The 27,947-nt window shown below is 38.0% G+C and overlaps 1 protein-coding gene across 4 annotated transcripts in view; it reads left to right on the top strand.

Annotated features, from left to right (window-relative positions):
• LOC126969104 (calcium-transporting ATPase sarcoplasmic/endoplasmic reticulum type) overlaps positions 1–14,229 on the top strand; it is a 37,679-nt gene extending 23,450 nt beyond the window's left edge. For 2 of the 4 annotated variants that reach the window (XM_050814409.1, XM_050814408.1), the window contains exons 3-12: positions 4,048–4,065; positions 4,358–4,440; positions 4,529–4,633; positions 4,713–6,298; positions 6,422–6,611; positions 7,850–7,997; positions 8,590–8,848; positions 9,362–9,506; positions 9,718–9,927; positions 10,130–12,433. In XM_050814409.1, coding sequence (XP_050670366.1) covers positions 4,048–4,065; positions 4,358–4,440; positions 4,529–4,633; positions 4,713–6,298; positions 6,422–6,611; positions 7,850–7,997; positions 8,590–8,848; positions 9,362–9,506; positions 9,718–9,927; positions 10,130–10,330 — 2,945 coding nt within the window. In that variant the 3' untranslated portion in view covers positions 10,331–12,433. Of the gene's footprint in view, positions 1–4,047; positions 4,066–4,357; positions 4,441–4,528; positions 4,634–4,712; positions 6,299–6,421; positions 6,612–7,849; positions 7,998–8,589; positions 8,849–9,361; positions 9,507–9,717; positions 9,928–10,129; positions 12,434–13,476 lie in introns of those variants that run through there. The other 2 variants (XM_050814410.1, XM_050814411.1) reach the window with 2 other exon arrangements.
• The last annotated feature ends 13,718 nt before the right edge of the window (positions 14,230–27,947 follow it).

Below are 27,947 nucleotides of genomic sequence, written 5' to 3'. Positions count from 1 at the left end.
ACGATTGATCTAGAGCACGCTGCCGTGCCGACTGACACCGCGGTTCGCGACTCACACACGTGAACGTCATACTTTCGCTTTAGTATTACAACCGACCGTTATTACGAATAAAAAATACGCTCAGTAAATTGAAAGTAGCTGAGGGTCCGCATACTAGGGTGCATATCCGAATGGAGGAATGTCTGTCAGCAGGATGTATCTAATTAAGCCTGATATAACAACAAATTTTGTCTGACGCTTAATTGTAAAAATAATTATTAATATAGTTTATATAAATAAATATAACTTACACAAACAATGAATTCAAACTCTATAGGTTGATCCATCCAATATACGTTAATTTATATTAATACACTTTATTCTATATTACTTTTTATGAAATAATTTATATTATTTAAACACGACTCATATATTGGATGCAGCATCTTACAAACTAATTTGTTATGTATTTTACAGCGATTGTAAAATACCCTATTTGATTGAAAACAGTGGCCGTTGAGTTTCTTGTATGTTCTAAAAAGTTGAACTCGTGAGCGAGTTCAACTTTTTACATGATAAATTTAGTAATTTAAAAGAAATATTTGTAGTGACGATTCAAAAGTGCTTAGTTTAAGCCTAATTGAATAATGTTTATTTAACTTTGAAATCACTCGATCGAAATTTTGAGAATAATACAAGAAGTGACGAAGAGAGTCTATGTCTAGTTCAGAAGAATAAAAACGCTAAGCGAACTCTAACCATGTGATATGAAATCATATGAAACAGCTTGGTGCAAGTAATTTATCTAATAAATTAATTAAGTTATTATGTTACCTCTTTCTCGTCACACACGCATACACTACGTTGGCCGACGGTACGTCGCAGGCCAACATCACGCAAATTGAGTTGGCATCCCACACCCATCTCTCCATCAGCACCTCCGTCCATTTCATCAGTACATTAGTACCGCATAACAAAATTGTATTAATTCATTCTGAAGCTAAATACGAAAACTACATAAACGGTACTTTTTTTGCGATCAACCTATCACCGAGCGCTCTAAACTCGTTTTCGGAGATACGCGAACACAAATAACTGTACTTTATAAATCGTTTAGCACTGTCCTGTTTTCGATGTTATGTTCAAGTTTAACAAATGTTATTGTTTGCCTTCTTCACTGGTGCGTCAGATATTTGGCACCTGCGTATTGGGTCTTGTAAGGCCCTCGACATATAAGTTGTAGTAGGTACGTAGAGATAATGCAATCGTATCCGTAACGACTTACGTCTGTAGTTGGTAACATTAAAACGTACTAGCGACATGGTGTTCAACTTGACAGTAGGTACAACGTTGTAAAGTTAAACTGTTTTGATAATAATACGACTAGATAGAACCGCTTGCTGTTAGACAACGCATGAGCATATATGTCACTTTGTTTTAGTGTTTGTGCGCATTGCTGAAAATAGAGGTTAACAGTTCGCCGCTATTTTATTTCGACGTGTTAACAGCTGTTATAGTCTATCTAGACCTATAAATGATCTAAGTTTTCATTCTTATTCTCACAAAATTCATAATTTTGTGAACTAAGTCACAGTTGTCGCTGTAACCATAGACCTCGAATATACTAGCGTATAGATAAACGAAGCGTCCGAGAGAGAGAGTAACATAATGACGAACAGAAAAAGAAAGCGAATATATTGTTACTGTAACCGATTTTATTTGACACACAATCCTCAGAGATGAGAACCGACCCCAGGGAGAGATAGCTCTAGACTCCTCGCCAGTGGGAATAGTCAGCATTCATCTACTAATATGTGTCTCTTTTATTCACAAGAAATCTACTGAACGTGTTTTGAGCGAGGAAATAGTACCTTACCGCTAGCCGGAGATGGGACAAGTGGCTTAGCTGGTTTTGTTAATATACATATTTTACTTATAACTATTTCCATAATCTTTAACTCATTTAATTATGAAAAGTTGCTGTATTATATTATGATAGGCATATTTTAACGTTAGATAAATATTATTTAGTTTTATTACATTCATTATTGATCGGTAATATAATAATTTCTGTCGTGAAGCGGTAATGTGTAAGCATTACTGTTTTTCGGTCTGAAGGGCGCCGTAGCTACTGAAATTGCTGGGCAAATGAGACTTATCATCTTGTCTCAAGGTGACAAGCGCAGTTGTAGTGCCGTTAAGAATGTTTGGGGTTTTTCAAGAATACTGAGCTGTAATGTAATGGGCAGGGCGTATCAATTACCACCAGCTAAATGTCCTGCTCGTCCCCTGTGTTCATTAAAAAAAATCAGGATGTTGGATGTAGATCCGTAATGTCTACTCCGCGTGGTTATAATAATGATGATGATACGCACGTCGATTCATCACAATTGTTGGTGGTAGCCAGTGTTATGAAACGCGTTATTCAATCATTCAGTTCCGCTTTCAGAGCTCTTTCTTCATCGTCTCTGGGCATTACGAAGTTGTTTTGTTACTTCTGAACAAGCATTTTCGACATAAATTCGGTATATCTTATAAACTTCGGGTATTGTGTCTGTTAGTCTGTTTATACATAAATATTCTCGTATTGTTTTATAAACTCTTTCAAAAATATTATTATAACTATCGTTTTGCATTTATCGCACAATTATTGTTAACGTCTATTCTATAAGTTCGTCCAATCCATTTTTTATTCCTCGTCCCTATAACAAGTTCTTAATTCCCCGTCTCGCCTGCATTTAGTCTCCTAACTGATCGATATTAGCGTACCTTCTCGCGAATTGAGTCTCTCCGTTATCAGATAAGTAGTTCAGTGACCTTAAACGATTGTTTATGTTCATTAGGTGTAAACATTAGCAGACATACAATTCTTGTTGTACGATAAACACTATCTTGAAATCTATAAAATATGTTCCTCATATCAAATTCACTAATTTACTCAAGTACATATAGGTATAATATATTGAGATGCAACAGTTAAAATATTTATTTCTTTACATTTTTCTCTAAATGATTGCTCAGGGGCTATAAAATGCGCGAATAGCCGTCTTCTGCAATACAAAGATGGTATTAGTATCGGCTGCACAGCCCCATAACAATATACCATAGGACATAGTATGTTAAGTCTGAATAGCCCACAAATAGTGCTTATAAAAGACGCAATCTTACCAAAAAATATCTCTAACTATAAACGCAGTATAATAATTTTAGCCGTATAGCTAACTGTATCAAAGAAACTAAATAATGATACATTTAATATATCGCGCACCGAATGAGTAGTTAACAGGTTGAAACAGAGTAGCGAATGATTACAGTTAAAAATAATGCAACGTCGAGAGCAAATCGTGGAGCTATGTGTAATGTGATGATAGCGAATGACGTCACCAGATGCAGATGCCTGCCGAAATATACCTACGCAGAATTAATCCGTTTAGCCACTTATTTATCGTGTAGAATACGAACTTAAATGAAAATTAATATTTATTTATTTTGTGTCGGTGCCGCAATAAGTACAATCTTTGACTCTGACCACGGTGCTGCCGGTTCGATCATCACCCGCCACGTACCAATGTCTTTTCGGATTTTGTTGTTTTCTCCTCTGGTGTTACAAGAATGTATGGGCTGCGGTGATCACAAACCATATGTATGCTCGTTTGTCCTCCTGTTCCATTAACAGTCATCTCATCATTTGTGGCGTTCGTCACAGTGCGGATTCAAGGAACTTTCGTCCATATTCACCCAATCTTTGTGCAGTATTTTCAAAAAACGCGTAGTCCTCTATATAATGTTAGTAACGCTTGAGATTCGACGATTCAACGATAGTCATTCTTTCAAACTTCTTTCTATCTGATGTTCCATGTAAAACTAACATTGCAAAAACCGAATTCCTATGTAAACCATCGCATACACGTCATGCGATAGTTTGTGTAAAGTAGGAGGTGAGTGTGTGTGCGTGCGTGCGAGCGTGTACTTATGGAACACGTCGGCCGTTCTGACTGTTTCATCGTCTCAATTTACTCCTTTGATGTTTCATTCTAAACTCTAATTACGGTTCTCTTCTTGTTTCAGAACTGCCCGCCGAAGAAGGTAAGCTATGGACATTCATACAATTTCATCATATGTAGAGATATTAAATAATTATGCAAATGATGTTATATTATATTAACATCTTATTATATTAGTAGGTAACGCTTTGGATAAGCACTTTTTAAAATATTCAAATAAGATTTGTAACATTGCAATTGATGACACAGAAACTGTGTCACGGACGTGCGCTATTTATCTAATTGTTATCACGTAGCTGGAAATAAATGTTAATCTTTGTTTACCTATTTTAAGATATTTACTCATGATTATTTTTGTTCTTATTCTCCCATAGGCAAAAGTATATGGCAGTTAGTTCTGGAACAATTCGATGATCTGTTAGTCAAGATTTTGCTGTTAGCCGCTATTATTTCGTTCGTAAGTAATGACTATAAAATGTCATATATGTATCTATGTATCATAATCAAGCAATGAGAGGTATAGTAATATATTTTTTTCTTTACAGGTTTTAGCTTTATTTGAGGAACACGAAGATGCCTTCTCAGCATTCGTCGAACCTTTTGTTATTTTACTAATTCTTATTGCTAACGCTGTAGTAGGAGTATGGCAGGTAAGTGTACAATTTTTCACACTTAATTCATTTATTTAAAATTTGATTATAAATTAACCTATTGTATTGACATTTTTAGGAAAGAAATGCAGAATCCGCCATCGAAGCTTTAAAAGAATACGAACCCGAAATGGGAAAAGTTGTGAGAGGAGATAAGGCCGGTGTACAGAAAGTTCGGGCGAAAGAGATTGTCCCCGGTGACATTGTTGAAGTGTCCGTCGGTGACAAAATTCCCGCCGATATCCGCCTTATTAAGATATTCTCTACAACCATCCGTATTGACCAATCTATCTTGACTGGTGAGTCGGTGTCTGTCATCAAACACACTGACCCAATCCCCGACCCCCGTGCTGTTAACCAAGACAAGAAGAACATCCTATTCTCCGGTACCAATGTTGCCGCTGGTAAAGCCCGTGGTATTGTTATCGGCACTGGTCTTAATACGGCCATTGGTAAGATCCGTACTGAAATGTCTGAGACTGAAGAAATTAAGACTCCCCTGCAACAGAAATTGGACGAGTTTGGTGAACAATTGTCTAAGGTTATCTCGGTCATCTGTGTTGCCGTATGGGCCATCAACATTGGACACTTCAACGACCCTGCTCACGGTGGCAGCTGGATCAAAGGTGCCGTGTACTACTTCAAGATTGCTGTGGCTCTAGCCGTCGCTGCCATTCCAGAAGGTTTACCCGCTGTCATTACCACTTGTCTCGCTCTCGGAACCAGGAGGATGGCTAAAAAGAACGCCATTGTTAGGTCACTGCCATCTGTAGAGACCCTTGGTTGCACATCTGTTATCTGCTCGGACAAGACTGGCACACTGACCACCAACCAAATGTCCGTCTCACGTATGTTTATCTTCGAAAAGATTGAGGGCGGAGACAGCAGCTTCTTGGAGTTCGAAATTACTGGTTCGACATACGAGCCTATTGGTGATGTTTACTTGAAGGGACAGAAAGTTAAGGCTGCCGAATTCGATGCTCTTCACGAGCTGGCAACTATCTGCGTTATGTGCAACGACTCCGCTATTGACTTTAACGAATTCAAGCAGGCTTTCGAGAAGGTTGGTGAAGCGACTGAGACGGCTCTTATCGTCCTCGCTGAGAAAATGAATCCCTTCAACGTACCAAAAACTGGCCTCGACCGCCGTTCATCCGCTATTGTCGTTCGCCAAGAAATTGAGACTAAGTGGAAGAAAGAGTTCACTCTTGAATTCTCCCGTGACAGGAAGTCCATGTCAACCTACTGTACTCCACTTAAGCCATCTCGTCTTGGAAACGGACCTAAGCTCTTCGTTAAGGGTGCACCAGAAGGTGTTCTGGACCGTTGTAGCCACGCCCGTGTCGGAACAAGCAAAGTTGCTCTCAACTCCACTCTTAAATCTCGCATCTTGGACCTCACTCGCCAATATGGTACCGGCCGTGACACACTTCGTTGCTTAGCCTTGGCGACTGCCGACAACCCAATGAAGCCTGATGAAATGGACCTCGGAGACTCCACCAAGTTCTACACTTATGAAGTCAACCTTACATTCGTCGGTGTCGTCGGAATGTTGGACCCGCCCCGTAAAGAAGTGTTCGACTCTATCGTCCGCTGCCGTGCCGCTGGTATCCGCGTCATTGTCATCACCGGCGACAACAAGGCCACTGCTGAAGCCATCTGCAGGTAAGTGGGGCTTCTATTTTACAGGATATTATCGTTCTTTTCTTACCGATTCATAAGATACCACCATATTAAACCATTTAAATATACATTCACGATTTAAAAGCCTACTTATTTAAATTTCAGACGTATCGGCGTGTTCACTGAAGACGAAGACACAACCGGAAAGTCTTACTCAGGTCGCGAGTTCGACGACCTGCCCGTGTCGGAACAGCGCGCCGCTTGCGCCAAGGCTCGTCTCTTCTCGCGTGTGGAACCCGCCCACAAATCCAAGATTGTTGAATACTTGCAGAGCATGAACGAGATCTCCGCTATGGTAACACAGATACATAATCTATTATTTACGGATGTTATTTTAAGTCCCTTTTATGGTTTTTTAACTGGGAGAGTATGGAGAAATCCTAATCCAGAAGTGTGATACAGAAAAATTGTCTAAGAAACCATTTGCTCTTTTGCTATGAAAACATTTTCGTCAAGCGAGAGTTGTCCATAAAAATGAGACAATTTGATGATGTTTTTTTTAATGCGGTTCGCCTCAATTTCATGTGAGGATCATTTCATTGTATGTATATGAATAAAATATTATCTCATAAATAATATAAGCCAGTTTGTGCAAAGTAACTGAATCACAGTCGATACTTATTGAGGAAGTCACCGTTATGAATATGTATTGTAACCATAATCATGGTGGTAATAATAGATAATAGCTGAAAAGGTACCAAACTGTTTTTGTTTTTTACAAAATCGTTGGTCACTGTGCGAAATTATTCGATGATGGACTATACGTAATATAATAAAGGCAGTTTCTAACTCAAGACTAAATCAAAAGTTTTCAAGATTACATATTATTAGTTAAGCTATTACAAGATCTAAATTAGTTACGGCTTGCGGCTATTGTATTCCAATTTAATTTATGAGCTAAACAATCGTGGAACAGTCCATGGAACTTTATTATTTATTACTCCACAAATAAAGCAATAAATTGTGAATTAATGTTTACAATTGTAATGGTAGAAGTGCCCACTGTTTACATAAACCATTTGCTATTTGTATAAACATTGATTCCAAGGGAGATATTACATTATAATAATCTCAATTAGATAAATGAAAAACACGCTTTACTATCGATTGTAATCGTTCTGTTTTTATACAATAGGCTCTTTGAAGTTTTAATACAGATTATTTATTAGTTTTGCTTGTTTTTCAAAGTGCCAAGAAAATGTATTTCTGGCCATTGAAGTAAAAATATACCTTTGTATTGTATTCGTTGAAATCTAAATAAGAAGGTAACAGAATTAATTTTATAAGTGATTAATATAGTCGTCGGATGCTGATGCGGAGCTGGATGACTCGCCTCTATATTGCTACGTACGCTTGTAACATGGCTCTTAAATCTTGGTATGTCTTCTTCAGCTCTAGGGTTGTGGCTCCATTTACAAGATCTACTTGACAGTTGATAACCCCAACTCCAAGATAGCATACTAGGAAATTGAGTTGAGATGTCGTTCTTTCCCTTATTTAGATTTGATGACAGGATGGTATGTTTGTTTAAAGACTGGTGATGGTGTGAACGACGCGCCAGCTTTGAAAAAGGCTGAGATCGGTATCGCTATGGGATCTGGTACCGCTGTAGCCAAATCTGCAGCTGAGATGGTACTGGCCGATGACAACTTCTCCTCCATTGTAGCCGCCGTTGAGGAAGGTTAGTACTACTAGTTTCCTGTGAAATTTATTACCTGTCTTGGGCACGTTTTACACTGAACCCAGAGGCAATTTGAGAGTGACAGGATATTTCTAACTAATTAAGGCTGCATTGCATCATATGAGCTGTTATAGTTAAGGTTTAAGATTAATGTTTAAGGTTAAAAGTAACACTGACTTTAACATAGTGTGCGAAATGTGTTGCACCATCGTTTTCCCCAACATAGTTAAAGTTAAAAAGCGAAACATCAAGTTAATATCGAATACTTCTTTGAAACTTTTAAAAGGTCGATTTTTAGCGATTTAACACAAGGTTGTACGGTTACAGATAACAGATAAAGTTATGAAGTCTTTTAAAAATTGTCAAACGGTGCTACACATTATTTGCTTAACCGGTACTTTAACATTTTTGTTATTGCTAAAGTTAGTTGGTGCAACCTAGTCATATATATTCTATTTCTAATTGTTTGTCATAATTTAAATGTACATCTTTATGCTATTATGGATTGGTACTCTGACAACAAAAATGTCAACTTAAATAAGTTATAGTGACCCTCTAATAAAATACTTAATAGAATGAGTTTAAATTCCAGGTCGTGCTATTTACAACAACATGAAACAATTCATCCGTTACTTGATCTCCTCCAACATCGGAGAGGTGGTTTCCATCTTCCTGACAGCCGCCCTGGGTCTGCCCGAGGCTCTGATCCCCGTCCAACTTCTCTGGGTCAACCTGGTCACTGACGGTCTCCCAGCCACTGCCCTCGGTTTCAACCCACCGGATCTCGACATCATGGACAAACCACCCCGCAAGGCTGATGAAGGTCTTATCTCTGGATGGCTATTCTTTAGGTGAGTTTTAATGACGAACGTATCATTCTATTGGCCATTGTTATTGAAGTAAAACTACTTTATCCACGCTTGAACTAGGGAGTAAGCTGGTGAATGCGTAACGAGAGCGTTACGAAGTGGCATAGTTACGGGAGAGGCGACCAGAAGTTGAGAGGGAGATATAAGTTAGTGAAGTTAGAAAGAGAGAGAGAGAGTTACGATTCGTATTTTATAGAATAAGATAAATATAACATTATTATTATTATTTGTTAAATATATGATATAATATTATTATTAAGTTAAATCGTTTCAGTGATCAGTGTCGCGATTTAAGTAAAACTTTTTGGAAGTTCAGGCCAAGAAGTATTACTTCAATCGCGCGTCAATATTACGCGCACACACATTTTATTAAATGAAGTATTGACACGTGCCGCGCTAGCTCCTTGAACTATGTATTAATATAGGCAGTATGGGGCGGGAGTTCTAGAAATTTATGTAATAGGTCAATTTAAATTATTGGTTGTATTAACCCAGATACATGGCTATCGGAGGCTACGTCGGTATGGCCACAGTGGGCGCCGCTTCATGGTGGTTCATGTACTCGCCCTACGGACCCCAGATGACCTATTGGCAGCTCACCCACCATCTGCAGTGCCTCGGAGGTGGAGATGACTTCAAGGTAACATGAACTTGTAGCAATTTGTAACACACTTGCAATTTTAGGATAAACAGATTTTTTTTTAAATAAAAGCTTCAAGGCAAAAACCTGGTAAACCAAAGAGACAATCTTTATTTATAGTGTTTCATCAGTTCAAGAGTTAAATAACGCATCGTACAGGCAGCTGTTTATTTGGTTTGGTTAATCACAATCTAACCTTCATCAATTTCAGGGTATTGACTGCAAGATCTTCACAGACCCCCACCCGATGACCATGGCTCTCTCTGTGCTTGTCACCATTGAGATGTTGAACGCTATGAACAGTCTGTCAGAAAACCAGTCTCTGGTCTCCATGCCTCCATGGTCTAACATGTGGCTCGTCGGATCCATGGCTCTCTCCTTCACACTCCACTTTGTCATCTTATATGTAGAGGTCCTGTCGGTAAGTACTTTTGACATGTTTGTTTTATGTATAAATGAATACCTAATTTTCTACAAGAGATTTTAATGAATTACACACAAGATATATTATATTCATTTGAAGTATAAAAATATGGATTGCTTTCTAAAATAATCACTAATTGTATTCATCATAATGACATGTCTCTTAACTTTTTAATTAATGTATTACACACATTGTCCAGGCTGTGTTCCAAGTGACCCCACTGTCTGTGGATGAATGGATGACTGTGATGAAGTTCTCGATCCCAGTGGTGTTGCTGGATGAAGTGCTCAAGTTCGTGGCGCGCAAGATCTCCGACGGTGAGAGCATCCTGAACGGCATGCAGTGGATTGTGCTCATGTGGGCCGTTTTCTTCGGTCTCATCCTCTACGGACCGATATAAGACGGCTTTCCCCCAACCATTCTAATACCCCCAGCAAATGTGATGCACACGATCAACTTTAGTAGACCAATAACAATTATTATATTTATTGTAAGTGTTATATACACAATTATTACTATAGATTGCTTTGAGTTGCACCATACTGGTATGACGGAGTGTTCCATTTTCCACTCTTGGACTCCCAATTGGCTGTTTGTGAGAGATTATATTGGTCTCACAGAAGACTGCACTCAGCAAAGATAACAAGCATTAGACCAAGCAAACATTCAAAGCAATCTATATCAACATAGCTCTCATAAATGTCAGTGTGACTGCTATATATTATCAGATCGTGTGTGTCTCACATTCCACTGTGGAAATAAATGGAACTATGAGCATTTGCTCACCACAGTACCTAACCATTTGGAATGCTAATCCAAGAGTGAAGTGCACGTGTGACTTTGAACCCCTTTGAGAATAATCTGCGGTGCTGCACGGTTAGAGTTCATCTCACGGTTTTAATGATGTGAAGTGATGTAGCCAACATCAATTGTAAACTGTTCAATATACATGACTATAATATATAAAAAATGTTTAGTCGTAATTAATACTATTTATAGAACTTACCATCCATTTTATCAATTGTTGCAAGAGGAAACACAAAATAATGTATTTAAGAATGTTCCAGTTTGCTGTAAAAATATCATCGGAATATAAAGGACTATCAGAATATTGAAATTACCACCAGCATTATTAATATTGTTTTTCAATTACGACGAATAATATATTACGGGTTAAAATGGATTAATATTAAAATTTCTGCGAGTGCTTTATTGGTTAAACATTGTATTTTTTGTGTAGGTGAATTATTATTGGAAGTTAAGTAGTCAGGACACAATATACTTATATAATGATAGTGAAACGTTTGATGCAAACTCATAATAAAATTATTATATTACTTAGGCTTTGTGTGGAATACTTGAGGGGTATCGAAATAAATTAATTATGCTGACGTCTGGGGTAACTAAAATCTATTGAGTCTGATGCTCGTCTTTAGATAAATAAAATTAAGTAGCTTCAAAACTGAGTGATTCTAAACACAGAAATGGTTATATTTGGTTGGCAGTTTGTAGGATTTCTTAAGATTAGTTATAGATTTAGGCCGCGTCAGATGAGTATTTCTCTAATATTTTCATGTGTATATTATAACATATACGTATCAGTGTATTTATACTTTTCAATACTAAATCAGAGCTGTAAGTCATTGTTGCACAGGCAAAAAAAAATCTAAATTTAAAGAAGAGTGTCACAAAATATGACCGGTTCTTTTTCCAACTTGTGGTACTGAGGAAAAAATGTTAACATTTGCTTTCTCTAGTTTTATTAATGAAGCAGACATTTGACGCGGCCCGACTACGAAGAGCGGCGGCCAAGCGCGCTCCTGTGATTGCGTTTCGCGTGCGAGACAATAAATATTTTAGCCCACTGCGGAGTCTCAAATAACAGTTTACAATAATTTTAGTCTAGTGGCTGTGAACATCCTAAATTCTACCCAATTAAATGATTTTCTACATGAATTTATAATGGTTGTACGTTTCGATTTTATAGCGATTTATTAAATAGTGTGTTAGAGCTCCGTTTTAATATCACATAACTCGCACAGCTTGATATCCGGACAGACATAGTGTACTTTTGAAGGTAAAGTGGATAGCATAGGATAATTTATTGTAAGTTAGGCTCGTCGTGATGTCGATATTGTTTACTCGATGTATTTGAAACTCTTCCTTCGTCTCACTTATGCTGCTTGCTAACAAACAAGCCCAATATTTAAGAGTTGAGGAGATGATGTACTTCCAGTCCAGGGGATGAAAATGTCCGATTGTTTATATTTTAACCAATCTTTTTTATTATGACATAGATTTACTTTACATACTATGTGGGTACATTGTATTGGATGTATATTGTCTGCTCAGCTCCTGACAGTAACTGACCAATAACCTGTACCTATGTTGTTGACAATTTCAAAGTACCCTCTTCGACTAATTTAAGTTATGGTTGTTTATTGATCAGTTATCCCTCCGTTATGTGTGTTTGTAACCCGAATAATATCATTTTACTAATTTATAGGTGTGTTTGATTTAACAATTGACCTTTATGTTTTAACCATCCAGTGTCTAGAATTTTGTTGATGGACTGTTAAAGTAACTTCTGATTTACCAAGCAATATTTTGTTTAATATTTAATTCATTTTATTAATTATTTATCGTAAGTATAATAATAATTAATTTGGTTTCGGTAATTACAATGTGTAATTCGTTAGTAAATAGATATTAGTTGTCAAGTTTATAACTTTTTGTGTTTATTAACTAAGAGACATAATACATTTGTTAATATATACATATATATAATTAAAAAGGGTTTACTAATGAAAATCTCTAGAAAATTCTAGGCCTAGATTTAGTGAATTTATTAATAATGTGTAATAATAAAATTGCATGGATGCATCGCATGTCTTTATTGAGTACAGTGTGTTGTGATTTTGCCTATTGCTGCATTTTAATTTGTAAAAACAACTGTTCAAATAAATTGTTAAAAATACGAGTCGTCCAATCTTCAAACTACACACAACTTCACACATTACTATACATATTGTGTGAGCGTAATCCACACACATACCCTTAACAACTACAACCTAAGCCCAACCTATAATGACTCCGGTATCATAACATCATTATAACGAGCACTGTCACAATCCTTCATACTTGCAACACAACTCCTTAGAAGTTAAAAATGAACTGTTGACGCCTCACTAACTAAATGTGCCTTGCGTGTCATACTCGAGTTTTGCAAGCTTCCAAAACCAATTGCTATTGGCTATTACAGTAAAATTATTGCTATCCGAAACCCCCTTGCGAAACGGACGTCACTTGGAAGTGACCGTTTCGCGTTTTACCAACGCTATTCCGGCGGACACTTAAATTCTTACGCGCTCAGTGCTCGCTCGATTTCGAACTTGTCTGATATATTTGAATAGAGCGATTGAACTCACATATATCTGACGTGTTCGTAACGAACGAGCGCGACAAGCGAGTGGGTTTGTGAGGCCTGCCAGGGCTGGCACCGGTGATCCTTCCCGCATGCACTAACGCAGTGTTGTCTTCCCCCAGCCCAACTGTCGTGGAAGGTGTAGCGCCGAGAGCAGCAGCCCTACTGCACGCTATTCCATGAACACTCATTGTTTGTTGTGATCCCGCAGTGAAACTACACATTAACCAGGACATGATGATCTCCGCACACACAGTAAGTTGGGACGGCCCTCGCACCTCTGCCACCAATTAACGCTACCGTTGTTTTGCAGTGAACGAGGTGGTCGTTGACAAGTGGTAATCTCCACCGACCCATAGTTCCCCACTCGCTTCTCTGCCTCCACCGCTCTGGTCTCAGTGTCCTAACCGATGCTATTAGATTTAGTCGCCGAATAGACCCGCGGGCCGTCGGATCGCCGAGGGCGCAGAGCTGTCTCCCACGTCCACTTAGCTACCAGAGAGGAAATGTTCATAATGTGTATATACAATAATGTTAGGAAGATTAATCAATTTGTTATATTATATACGTTATTATTATTATTAAAAAGACTACATGGTGCCCGTCGAATTAGCAGTGCGACAGATTTTGTGTACTTAAGTTGACCGCATGCTATTAATTTATTGTTATATTTCAATTGTATTTGTCTAGTTCGCTTCTCTAGAGCCTATGTCTTTGATTCTATTAGTACTGACACCTCGACGAGCAATATGGTGTCCGTAAGTGAAGGGTATAACATTATCCAGTTTGGGACCGAATCGTGTCCATTAATTTAAACATACCTGTACATTTTAATGTATTATTGTTTTGTACAATAAATCGTTATAAAATTATAACTGTTTCATTTCTAGTGCCATAGTTATCGATAGTAACGGTCAGGTAGTCTGGGCCCTAAACAAATATACTTATTAATAACATATTTAGTGGTTCAAGTACTTATGATATTATGTAAGGAGTTAGATGTTGCGGTTATTTTGAATAAAAAAAAAACATGGCGCGTGTCTCACAGTGAAACTCAATGACGTTCTATACATATGGACATATCATTCGCAGTCTGGCAATGGAACGGCAAAAGTGTGCTTAAAGACAATGTAAGCAAGTGTGCTATAAAAAGTGCATAAATAATACATTAACGACTCAAAAAAAGATTGTGTGACGTATCACCGGTAAGTGGATTTTATTTATATAAGATTGATATGCGTAAGTAATTAAATAAAAACGAATATTTTTTCATTAAATATGGTACAATATTATTGACAAGTCCCCAGACAAGACCCGCTTGTCAGAATGAGACAGATGAAAGGACACAGTCAGAAATAAAAACAAGTCTTTTTTTTTTAACCGACTTCAAAAAAGGTGGAGGTTCTCAATTCGGCGGTATGTTTTTTTATGTTTGACTTTCGACTGGGTGAACCGGTTTTGATAATTATTTTTTTATTTGAAAGCTGGCGCTTCCATGTTCTATATTAATAGTATTAGATCTATTAATTCGATTGTATAAAAATACGCAATTATTTTTATACTTTTAGTGTATATTATAATATCTATTGGTTTGGAATAAGTAGTGATTTTCAAGTCGGTTGTTTATTTGTAATTTTTTTTAAAGGCCTAGTGAACAGTGATTAGCAATTTTTAATTTTGTGTAATGTGAACGGCTTACAAGAACGTGAACGCTTACATGCTAGTGCTATTTACACATTATCACGGAAGTATCGTTACCTAGTGATAATTGATACATGTTTACATCGTAAATATGTAAAAGCTAATATTTTTCAGCTTACCTTTACACGAGATAATGAAAAAAAATTGGCACCAGTTGGTAGCAAGAGAGAGCTTTGAAGAAATTTATAAACTTATATTATAAATAAGCATATTTATATATCACCACTACGGGATTTAAGTTTTTTTGATTTAACTACATTTAAAATTTGACAAAATCTGTCATACAAACAAATGTTGATGTCCGCTTACGCTACATATACCAAAAAGATACCCTGGAAAAGATATCTAAGTCTAAACGACAAATTTAATTCAAGGAACTCTTCATTTAAATAACCAGTTTAAATAATTATTTTATGGAAATAAAAATATTATATTTGAGTATTAGTTTCTCTCATTAAACCTTACCTTAACTTATTAAATCCAAATCCCTTTAGAACGTAAAGAAGTAACAAAATATATAAACTCAAGCCAATAAATAAATACACAAACTTTCCCCTTATATATGAGTGTTATTTTTGATTAAAAACGTAAAAAACCTCCGAAAGATCAGATCTTGATCGGAAAATGAGACAGACTGACGAACGTAAAATCCACGTTTTTTGTCTGGGTTTAAAAAAAATACCAAACTGCTACTCCACATATGTCACTGTCCAAATCGGGTTCTAAATTCAAAATACGCAGCTGCAACTGAAATAGTGTTTACATTCCTGCCTATTGACCAATTATATTTTAAACAACTGGAGTAAGCGAAATGTATAGACATAGCAGGCGAAGGTTATTATGGTGTCTTTTGTGGCATGTGTCATATTTCAGCTCTGATTTTTTAAGAGGTGCATTGTCTATATATATAGAACGTCATTGGTGCTACTACTAACTACTCAAATGAGAGCTTCCAATATCCTACATACGAGAATTTAAAATACATACAGAATTGAATTGTTTGACTTTAACTTGTCGTTTCATTCGGCTTCAAATGTAAAGGATAGTATGGATATATTGAATACGACTTGCAGCTAACACAGCAGAAACAGCACACAGTATCTATGGTTGAGAGAGGATACGGTTTGAACACACCGTGCTTTTTTGCTTTAATCGCTTCCGTAAAGGAAACATCACAATGGCTGTCTCCAGATCAGACGCCATAATAATGCCCTAAAGGCTAAAGGGAAGCTTATCTACCATAATAATAAGCGATGCTAACAGCACTGCATGCTCTAATTAATGCACTAGAGGTTCCACAGATAAGGTCTAGCAAAAATAGCTTGTCCATGACAAAACTACCGATGAGATAGCCCCCATTCAACCTATATCTTTACCGTTATGACTCGTCCTTGAGTCCAAAATTAATATTTTTAGAAGAGGGTGCAAAAGGCTCACCTTATGGAACGTGGTGAGGCAACCGCCCATGGACATCTGCAACACCATATCACATAGAGTCATCAGACCATACGTTACCGACCTTTAAGTTGGGAGTATGGACTTTGCTTGAAGGTCCCTAAATTGTATCGATTAAAATTGCAGCCAGTAATTGATTCCACAAAATGGCTGAAACTTCTCGCAAAACGCGCGGTTGAAGAATGCTGTACGTCAACACTATGCGTGTGGAATTCGGCTGCTTGGCCTGCTGATTAACCAGAACAACTCTTCTGAGCACTCCCCGTGATGAACGAGGTAGAAGATGCAGAGAGAACGCACGTCTCTACAAAATACCAGAATCAAGCCGACCGGTAATGATCCGAACCGCTCTGCGTTGTATGCGATTAAATGGAAAAAGCTGGTGCTCCATGCGAGGCCGAATTTGCGCCTTATATAGTTGCAGACAGTAGTTTGTAGAGAAGTACCGTAGAAGAACTGTCTCGCCTTATTGAGCACACCAAGCTTTTTAGTGGCCAACTTGGCCTTCTCTTCCAAGTGGGCTTTGTAAAAATTTATTCTAATAGTTGGTACGGAACTGGTATTGAGTACTGGAAGCTCATAAAATTATTATATTTTATATAATAGCCAATAAAAGGCTCGCAAAATGTCTATTGCCTTTATTTACTTACAGTATGTCTCGATTGATGCATCTACTTTACTCAATAACTCTTGTGTATTTACGTATTAATTTGCATTTTTTTTGGTTACTCATGTAACGCATTTATTATTTGATGTTTGAGTATTTTATTGCATCACTTTGCATATTACACTGGCCTTCAAAAGTAAGTATCACACTTTTAAAATTGGGATAACGTTTTAAGTTCACAAGATATACTTTCGAAATAAAAAGGACTCCAAAGAGAATTTAATTTTGTACATAAAAACTTTATAGTCGGTAACCTTCTTGTAAGAATTGGCTGAAAAAAAAACTTCAAAAACAAAACCATTCCTTTTTCAAAGTGGACGTTTCCGAATTACAATTTTACCATCCACATTTTTCTTTCTGTTTTAAATTTTTTTCAAGATTGATGGGTCTTGTTTTAAAAATTTATGCTAAAAAGCACATAACATTTATTTATCATGCCTCTTTCAGTTAAAGAATGTGCTAGGATCATGGCTTTTCTGGAACTAGGCATCAGTATGCGTCGCACTGCAAGAATGGTGGGTGTGACGGTACGAACGGTCCAGAAGGTAAAGCGAAGGTACGAAGAGACTGGACGTGATCTGAGGAGACCTTGTAATGGCAGACGCAGGTGTACCAGTGCCCGAGAAGATCGTTATATTATTTCCACTGTGTTAAGAAATCGCCACCAAAATGCAGTTGAAGTCCAGCAACAGCTACTTCAGACCCGGAGGGACTACATTAGTGACAGTACAGTGAGAAGAAGACTTGCTGAAGCAAATTTGAAACCCCGAAGACCAGCGAGTTGCCCAAAACTCGAGAGACAGCATCGAGTAGCGAGACTGCGATACGCCTGTGAACACATGTAGTGGGATGAAGAAGAATGGTCAAGAATTTTGTTTGCAAATGAGTCTCGATTCTCCCTTTACACTTCTGATGGAAGGCGAAGTATTTACAGGTGACCTGGTGAGCGATACCTTCAAGCCTGCATCTCAGAAAGAGTCCAATACGGTGGAGGCAGTGTACATGTATGGGCTGGCATATCTTCAGAAGGTCGCACAGAGCTAGTAGCCATAGAAAATGGCACCCTCACTGGGCAAAGGTATGCTCAAGAGATTCTCAATGAGAATGCAGGGCCGTATTTAGCAAATATGGGTGATGGATCGATAGTGATGCATGATAATGCCCGGCCACACACGGCTCATATCGTACAAGAGTATATTCAGGAGGTCGGTATCAGCGTGATGGCTTGGCCATCAAGAAGTCCTGATCTCAACCCGATTGAACACGCCCAAGCTCATGCTTGGGAGGCTAGTCAGAAATCGCAGACCACCACTTACTACCCTCAGGGCACTAAAGCAGGCCCTGGTAGAAGAATGGGAGAATATTCCCCAACATCGACTCCGAAGCTGTAATCAGAGCTCGAGGAGGCTAACTAAGGAAACTAAAAATGACTATTTTCATTGTTTTATCTTTTTTAAGATAAAAATGTAACTAATGTATAATTTTAGTTTCTAAGAATTAAAGCCTATAAAATTTGCAACAAAACGTTTTTAATCTTAAATCTCTACCTTATATAGTTAAGAAAAAAAATTAATTTGAAAAGTGTGATACTTACTTTTGCAGGCCAGTGTATATTGTAATTTAAATGATTTGAAGGGTACAGGGGAAAAGTGATGAACGTCAATTCTACATTAATTAGAGAAAATTAAATTCTTAGGTTCATAGACTCACTGTATCTCTTTTACACAAATCTCGCACGAAATAAAATTCATGTTTATAGGTTTACATTTATTGGAATGGTTGAAATTGAAGGCAAATTTATTTCGATATAAAATTTATTTATAAAAAAAATGAAAAATTATTACCAATTATTAAATGGGAAAAATGATGAATGTCAATCAAAAAGTGATGAATGTCTCCAAAGAAACTGAAGTGGCAAGGCTCTAACTATGCTTGATTAATCATCATCTTCAATTATATTAGTATTAAGTAGGGCAAGAAAAAATTTTTTGCCTTCTGTGAGCAGAATTTTGACAAGTGCACTCAGTCATTGTATTTGGCTGCGGATATTTTTTTTTTACTTTATTCGACAAACCATCAATATTTATGCACAAATGTAAAAATATCAACAAGGAGACTTTAAACGAAAAGACACATAGAAAAAATATCAATAACTGGCATGTACAAAAGATTTAGAGACATACAGATTATTTAAAGTAGTGTAACAAAAATAATAGTAATTTCTACAAAGCTCCCTTACGCAGGGAGTCAATGACATTATGACGAAAGCAGGTTGATGTGGAATTAAATAAATTGAGTTGCTGATTATTTTGAGAAACTGTATTAAATTGGCGACAAATACGATTGATGCAGGAGTGATATGCTAGGTTAGTACGGCAACGATTATCTTTAAATATGTTGTTGGTACAAACTGTACGTTTAGGGATTTTACAATTGAAATTTATTTTTGGTAATAATGAAGTAACCGTTTGATTATTAACTATTTTATGAAGTAGCATCGTGTCAAGCAGCACACGACGCAAGCATAGAGGATCAAGTTTAAAATATTTAAGTTTATCTTCATAAGAGAAATTGACAAGTTTTCTGTTAAATTTCAATAAAAGTCTTCGCAGGAATCGTCTTTGGATAGACTCGATGGTGTCAGCGTAAGTTTTTTGGTAAGGGGACCAAACAGGAGAACCATATTCTAAGACGCTGTGAATAAGATATGTGTAAAGATGCATAAGGCTGAAAGGGTTCTTGAACCCTTTTGTAATACTGAAAATAAAACCCATTATCTGATTAGCTTTCGCAATAATGTTATTTATATGTGGAAACTTGTAATTGGCATTTAGAATTAAGTTTACTTGACCGATTTGTAAATGTTGCTGTAAGCTCCCCAAATAAAATAATAAAAAAATGTAAATTAAATGACAAGGATGTATAAAAAGTTATTCCAAGGTCTTTAGCATTAGTTTTACTTGCAAGTTTGTAATTATTGATTGTGTAGTCAAATTTAACTTTATTGCGCTTTTTAGTGAAAGTAAGCACAAAATATTTTCTCACATTTAAAAACATTGCATTTTCTTCACACCACAGTTGAACTGAGTTTAAATCTGTCTGAAGAGATACGCAATCTTCAACACTATTCATTTCGCAAAAGATTTTTAAGTCGTCTGCATAAAGGAGGCACTTATTTTTTATGACTGATATGATGTCATTAATAAAAATGACAAAGAGCAATGGACCAAGGTGTGATCCCTGAGGTACTCCCGATGGAACAGTTATAGGCTTAGAATAAAAACCATTAACAGCAACTATTTGAGATCTATTGGTAACATATGATATGACCCATCTTAATAAATCCCCATGAATTCCATACTTCTCTAGTTTCTGGAAAAGTAATTGATGATTCACTTTATCGAACGCCTTCTGGAAATCGGTATAAACCGCATCAACTTGCTTCTTATTGTCAAGACAGGTCACTATAAAATCTGAATATTCTATTAAATTTGTGACAGTTGATTTGTTTTTAACCAAACCATGTTGTTGTGAAGAGATTAATGGTTTAAATAAAAAGTAAATATGATCATAAACAATACTCTCAAATATCTTGGCAAAACAATTCAGTATACATATTGGGCGATAATTACTACATTCAGTTTTTGTACCTGCTTTGAATATGGGAAATACATTAGCTATTTTCCACAACTCTGGAAAGCACCCAGTGACTAGAGATTTATTGAATATCAACATCAAAGGCAGTGTAAGTTCTTTACCACAAAATTTAATAAAAAATGAGGGTATCCCATCTGGTCCAGGGCCTTTGTTCGAATCTAGATTCTTGATCTTTTTCAAAATGTCGTTTTCAGACAGTGTTAACTTGCTTAAAACTGTTTGAGGAACCATCTGGAAAGCAAGACTTTGATGATGTATTTTGGTTATCCAGAACGTACACCGATGCAAAATAATCAGAAAATAGCTGGCAAATTTCAAACCCAGATATTGCAACTTGATTATTATAACTTACGGTCAGTGGCATTTCATTACATTTTCGTTTTGATTTGGTGAAATTCCAAAACAATTTATTGCTACAAGCCATGAGAGACATTTCGACATTGTTAGTATAACCATTGTAACATTCATCCATCAATCTCCTGGCTCTAGATCTAAGGAGAGAAAAAGTGTCGTAATCTCTAGGATTATGATACATTTTATATTTAGTGTGCATTTTCTGCTTTTCTTTTAAACATTTAACTAATGACTGACCAAGCAGGTTGTTTTTCGTTATTAATTTTTTTGTATGGTGTATCGTTTTTTATAATTAAAAAGAGGTTATCATAGAAGATATTAAGAATTTCATTTACATTAACTGATGGAAGTAATGTATACCAATTAGTATTCTTTAATTCTCTCTTGGTTGATATAAAATCGCATTTTTTAAAATTAAAAACCGGATTAGAATTGTTTTTTTTTTTTCAAGTAATTAGTGACGCTAAGTTTAATATCGACTTCGAAAGGGGGATGATATTTATCCTCCTTATATAATGCTAGGGCTGGTACAAGTTTCACACCCGAGATGTTAGTAAGGAAAATATCAAGAGTTCTTTTGTTATTATTTTTTAAATAATTGTACTGACTCACTCCACCTAGATTTATGAGCTGCAGCAATAACCGTGATTTCAGATCATAAGAAACACAATAAGGAGTCACTGCTTTCGTCATATCACCATTTCAGTTAATTGAGGGTGTATTAAAATCACCAAGTATAATAACAGATCCATCATGTTCAGAAATAAAATCATTAGACTTATCATAGAATCTATGTAACCGATCAATAGCAATGTCTGGAGGTAAGTATACTAAGCACAGGGTTATGCGTTTTCCTGGGTTCAAAGACAACCATATACATTCGGAGTCGCTCTCCAAATGAAAAAGTCTAAGTGCTGAAATATTTTTCCTAACCGCCACTAGGATGCCACCCCCATATTGTTTATGACTATTTACAGAATCCCTATCAGGTCTAAAAATGATATAGCGACTATCTAAGAATTCAGTATCGCTAACTGAGCTATCTAAGTTAATCTCAGTTAGACAAATAATATCGTAATCACAGTTTAATACATTAAGGTAAAATTCACTTAATTTGGTACGAAATCTATTAACATTTTGATAAAAAAGCAACATTTAAAATTCACTAAAATTATTTACAATATATATCTCATATTTGTAAATAATTGGTGATAACATTGTATACCCATGCACCATTATGAGTCTCGGTGAAAAATCAATTTTGGTTTTTCTATGCATACTCTAATCTCTTTGATAGTGCATGTTGGGATGGGACATTTTGGTTTAAACATGGGCTTTAAATAATCTGCCCAATTCCTGAAGAGGTCCTGTTTACATTGTTTAACAATGAACGGAGATGGCTTAGACCTAGCCACTGCTATCTGTTCTGCCCATTCGGAGGGTAGCTCAATATTAGCCTTTTGATTTATTAAAGCCATGTTTCTATCGCATTCCATGTAAGAATGCCCTCTGACAGGGAACACAAATTTTATTTCATCTAATTTTTGCCGAATGTGCACAATGTAAAAAATAAATCTGATTATCAGATAGTTTTTATTTTGGCCCCCACATGAATCACAAAAAATTGTTAATTAACTTCTTATTAACATCGGTAACTCTTCGGTGTGTAGGTCTTTTCTTGGTTTGTTTTTTTAGCAAATTAGTGTAGGATTCATCTTCATTGCAAGAAACTTCCATTTTAGCAACTAAAAAACACAGGTTGCTAGAAAATAAAATCGCTTTGTCGAACTTTGACACAGACAGTGACAGTTAAAAGGACCATAAACACCTCCATCATTTTTTTACTGACATCCAGTATTTTTCGCCAGAAATCGAAAACTTTCATCGTATAGGCTAAAAGCCTGCACCTAAATTTTTAACGGATTATTTGATGACAACTAGCATTACTTGCCTGTATTTCGATGAAAACGAAACTGTTTTCGAAGGACTTTCATATGTTGCCAATATAAAAAAAAAATTACATCCATCATTATCCCTGTACCCTTCATTTGTTAACTCAATAGGAAATAAGAACTTATAATAACTAGTCTGTTTGGAAAAGAGCAACCTAAGAGTTTCTTGCTCGTTCTTCTCTAACTCCTCGTTTACACCAAGGTACATTACTGATGTTTGCGGTAGAATATAAAAGTATTTAAAGAATTTCTTAATATAAGCCAATTTAAAAAGCTAATAACGTTCTTTGACCACACCATTCTTCTTCTTTTCCACTAGTAAAAAAAAATGCGGTCCGTCCGTTGAAAGTTTACAACTTTATCCATCATGCATTGATAGAGTATAAAACTTGTTTGAAATAAATTTTATACATAAATTTCAATAAAATGTAGAATAGGTACTTGTTAAAATCACGTATGTTTTGTTGGTTTGTACGCTGTGCATGTATCAGTTTCTCTGATCTCTATGTGATATATTTATTCATTCAGGTCAGGTCAGGTCAGACTGGATCAAAGCATGTCATAGCCCTGTACTTTCCCCGCGGCGTAAAAAGAATAGGGGAGTCCCAGGCCCATGGGTGTCGGAAGAGGCGACTAAGGGCTTTTTAGAAGCGGGAGAGTCACGCTGCCGTCTTTTGACGTCAGCACAATCGGGCCAGACTCGTCCGGATAATTACCACACTCGCACAGAATACCGGCGTGAAGTAGCGGCCTAGTGCCGCTATGTTAAGTTTTATTAATTTTTTTACGAAATATGTTTTTCAATGATAGTATTGTTATAACTTTATTTGTTCATTACTCTGTCGCATTAGGTTAAACCTGTAATGATGGATGTAGTGTGGTTATAGAAATAAATAAATAAATGTTTCGCATAGGTTAGTGTCGACGACCGGTGGCCATAATCCTAGTGGCCATAGACCTATCCACTCTCTGGCTCCACGTAGATTTAGAGGACCGCGTCCGAATCTATGCGTGTGTCTACAGGTCCCATAGTGGTAACGCAGAAACCGATCATCTCATGGGCTGCGTTCAAGCGTCAATTGACGACGTGCGTGCAAAGATCCCCTCCGCTGAAATTGTAGTCTTGGATGATTTCAACGGGCACAATGCCGAATGGCTTGGATCACGTACCACAGACTACGCAGGGCGATCTGTGCATAATTTTGCATTGGCGTATGGTCTGTCCCAATTGGTTGAGTCGCCAACGCGGCTCCCGGATGTGGATAGCCACATGCCGTCCTTATTGGATCTTCTGCTGACTACACATCCCGATGGTTACCAGGTCTTTGTCGACGCCCCTCTCGGAACCATTGCCTGGTCAGGAGTGTAGTGCCTATCCGACGCCAACGTCGCAGACCACCAGCGCGTTTGGCACTACAAGTCAGCAGATCGGGATAGGATGCGTTCCTTTTTTGCATCCTACCCTTGGGGCAGGGTTTGTTTCCCTTCGGATGATCCTAGTGCCTGCGCCGTTGCAGTAGCCGATGTGATACTGCAGGGCATGGATATTTTTATACCAAGCTCTGTAGTACCGATCGGTGGCAGATCACAGCCCTGGTTCGATGCGTCAGTTAAAGCAGCATCTGCCTGCAAAAAACAGGCGTATCGAACTTGGGTTGCGGCGCTGGGCACAAAGGATCTGAACTGCATAGTTCTTAAGAGGAAATACAACCGTGCCTCCAGATTTTTCAAGCGGTGAATCGCCGGTGCAAAGTCAAAACTCGTCGTCAAAATCGGCGAGCAGCTTTCCAGTTACCCGACCGGAACACAAAACTTATGGTCGTCAGCTCGAATTATCGACAAAGCTGCTCTTGGTAACTTCAGCCAGCCGTCCATGCTGCCGTTGCACATGAGGAATGACACCCTGGCCCATACAGCAAAAGAGAAAGCCGATCTCTTGTACGCTCTTTTCGCCTCCAACTCGACTCTTGACGACAACGGAAAAACACCGCCGAGCATCCCGCGGTGTCAGAGCTCTATGCCTGAAGTACAGTTCAGACAGAAAACTGTTAGGCGAGCTCTGTTTTCGTTGGACGTCAGGAAGTCAAGCGGGCCGGATGGCATTTCTCCAATCGTGCTTAGAACGTGTGCCCCTGAGTTGACGCCGGTGCTAACGCGTTTACTCCGGCACTCTTATTCAAAAGGCGTAGTCCCTGACTCATGGAAGTCAGCCCTTGTCCATCCGATCCAAAAAAAAGGAGACAGTTCGGATCCGGCAAACTACAGGCCTATTGCTATTACCTCCCTGCTCTCCAAAATCATGGAGAGCATAATTAGCCGTTAGCTCTTGGTATACCTAGAGGGTCACCAGTTGATCAACGACCGACAATACGGGTTTCGCCATGGTCGGTCGGCAGGTGATCTTCTGGTATACCTAACACATAGATGGGCTGCGGCTATTGAAAGCAAGGGGGAAGGCCTGGCAGTTAGCCTGGATATAGCGAAGGCCTTTGATCTTGTATGGCACAAGGCGCTCGTCTCAAAACTTCCAATATTTGGGCTCCCCGAGAGCTTGTGCAAGTGGACCTTCAGCTTCCTCACTGGGCGCAGCATTCAGGTCATTGTCGACGGATATTGCTCGAACTCTCGCTCGAACTCGCTGTGTGCTATCTCCATCATTCATTGCTATGCAGACGACAGCACTGGTGATGTACCGTATACATGGACCATGCAGGTCTCTCTCGGGAAATCGTCGACCAGTGCCGGGAGAAACTTGTGTTTTCTATCGAGTCCTCTCTTGACAAGGTCGCGAAATGGGGTAAATTGAACTTTGTCCAATTTAACCCCCAGAAGACTCAAGTTTGCGCGTTTACCACTAAAAAAAACCCCATTTGTCGTATCACCGCTCTTCAAATCTTCTTCGCTTTTCTTCTGGGTCTCGAAATCTCGAGCTATTGCCAATTTCGTGGTCATCTGGAGGGCAAAGCCAAATTGGCTTCAAAGAAACTGGGCGTCATTAATAGAGCACGGCAATACTTCAAGCCGGCCCACATACTAGCGCTCTACAAAGCGCAGGTCCGGCCACACATGGAGTATTGCTGTCATCTCTGGTCTGGCGCACCCCCAGTATCAGCTCGATGAACGGCTGGATCACTTGGCGTTGCGTAGAGACGTCGCTTCATTGTGTGTCTTCTACCGCATTTATCACGGGGAGTGTTCCGAAGAGCTGTTTAACCTGATTCCTGCCGCCGAATTCCACCTTCGCAAGACACGCCACAAGTTCGGTTATCATAATCACCATCTGGATGTGTGGCGGTCCTCCACAGTGCGGTATTCAAGGAGCTTTCTTCCACGTACTACAAAGCTGTGGAATGAACTTCCTTGTGCGGTGTTTCCGTGACGATACGACATGGGTACCTTCAAAAAAAGCGCGTACACCTTCCTTAAAGGCCGGCAACGCTCCTGTGATTCCTTGGTGTTGCAAGAGATTGTGGGCGGCGGTGATCACTTAACAAAAGGTGACCTGTACGCTCGTTTGTCCTCCGATTCCATAAAAAAAATGTAAACGCTATGTTACGAGGACGGCACTGAAAATTTCGGGAATCAAGGAAGTGACACAACATTACTATTTAAAAATGTATTTATTGCTTTTCGAAGTATTCTCCGCGAAATTCGACACATTTTTCAATACTATGGAACCAATCATTGAAACAACCATTCCATTCGGAAGTTGGGGTCTCCAAAATGGCCGTTTTGTAGGCGTCCACAGCTTCTTCAGGTGATGAAATCTCTGACCACGCAATTTATTCTTTATTTTAGGGAAAGTATAGAAATCATTAGGGCTTAGTTCGGGGCTGTACGGCGGATGTTCTAATAATTCTATGTTTTCGTGCTCTAAAAACTTTTTTGTTCTGTGCGCGGTGTGAGAACTCGCATTGTCGTGATGGAGGATGATGCGGCGGTTGAAGTTCTCTTACCGGAACTTCAGAAACGACCTGTGGCAAAAAAATGCTAGTATACCATTCTGCATTAACCATTCTTTGTCCCTCAAGAGGAATAGTCGCAACATGGCCGGTTTTGGAGACAAACGTGGCCACCATTTTTTTTGCAACACACCGTGAACGAACAATTTTTGTTGGCTTTAACTCATTTTCGAACACCCAAACTCGTGACTGGTTTTTTGATTCGGGTTCGTACGCGTATATCCAGGATTCGTCACCTGATATATCGACGTTGTATTACAGCATTTGAGGATCCTGCGTGGAATCTTTCGAGAGTTCTGACGCACCAAGTAACGCGAGCCGCTTTTTGCTCTTCACAGAGCAAATGCGGTATCCATCGGGAAAAAAAAACTTTTTTCACCTGATTGTTCGTGCAAGATTATTTGTATTTGACTCATGCCAATGTCAAAAGTTGCCTGAATTTGGCGGTATGTCACATGTCGATCTTCCTCAATCAGCCGACTGATGTTTTGACTGCAGTTTTTGGACGACCTTGACGGGGATCATCACTGAGCTTGACACGTCCACGTTGAAATTCAGCAAACCAGCGATAAATTGTGGTTTTGGATGGGCCTTCATCACCAAATGCAGAAATCATCCGGTCAACACTGTTTTTGTGTTAAACCATAATCGAAAGTCATAATAAATCATCGCTCTAGAATTTTCTCGAGTCAATTCCATTTTCTCAACGACTAAACAAGTTTGAGAAGACCTTGTGACAAGACCGCGAATCTTTTTTTAAATAAATAATAATAAAATGGTATTCGATTTTAAAAGTTTTTAATTAAAAAAATTTTAATATGACAGGAACAGTGGAAATATTCCAT

This window comes from Leptidea sinapis, chromosome 17 (assembly GCF_905404315.1).
Source record: "Leptidea sinapis chromosome 17, ilLepSina1.1, whole genome shotgun sequence".
In the NCBI taxonomy this organism is placed as follows: domain Eukaryota; kingdom Metazoa; phylum Arthropoda; class Insecta; order Lepidoptera; family Pieridae; genus Leptidea; species Leptidea sinapis.
The sequence above is the reverse complement of the archived record's forward strand: the minus strand, read 5'-3'. Positions and strand labels throughout refer to the sequence as shown.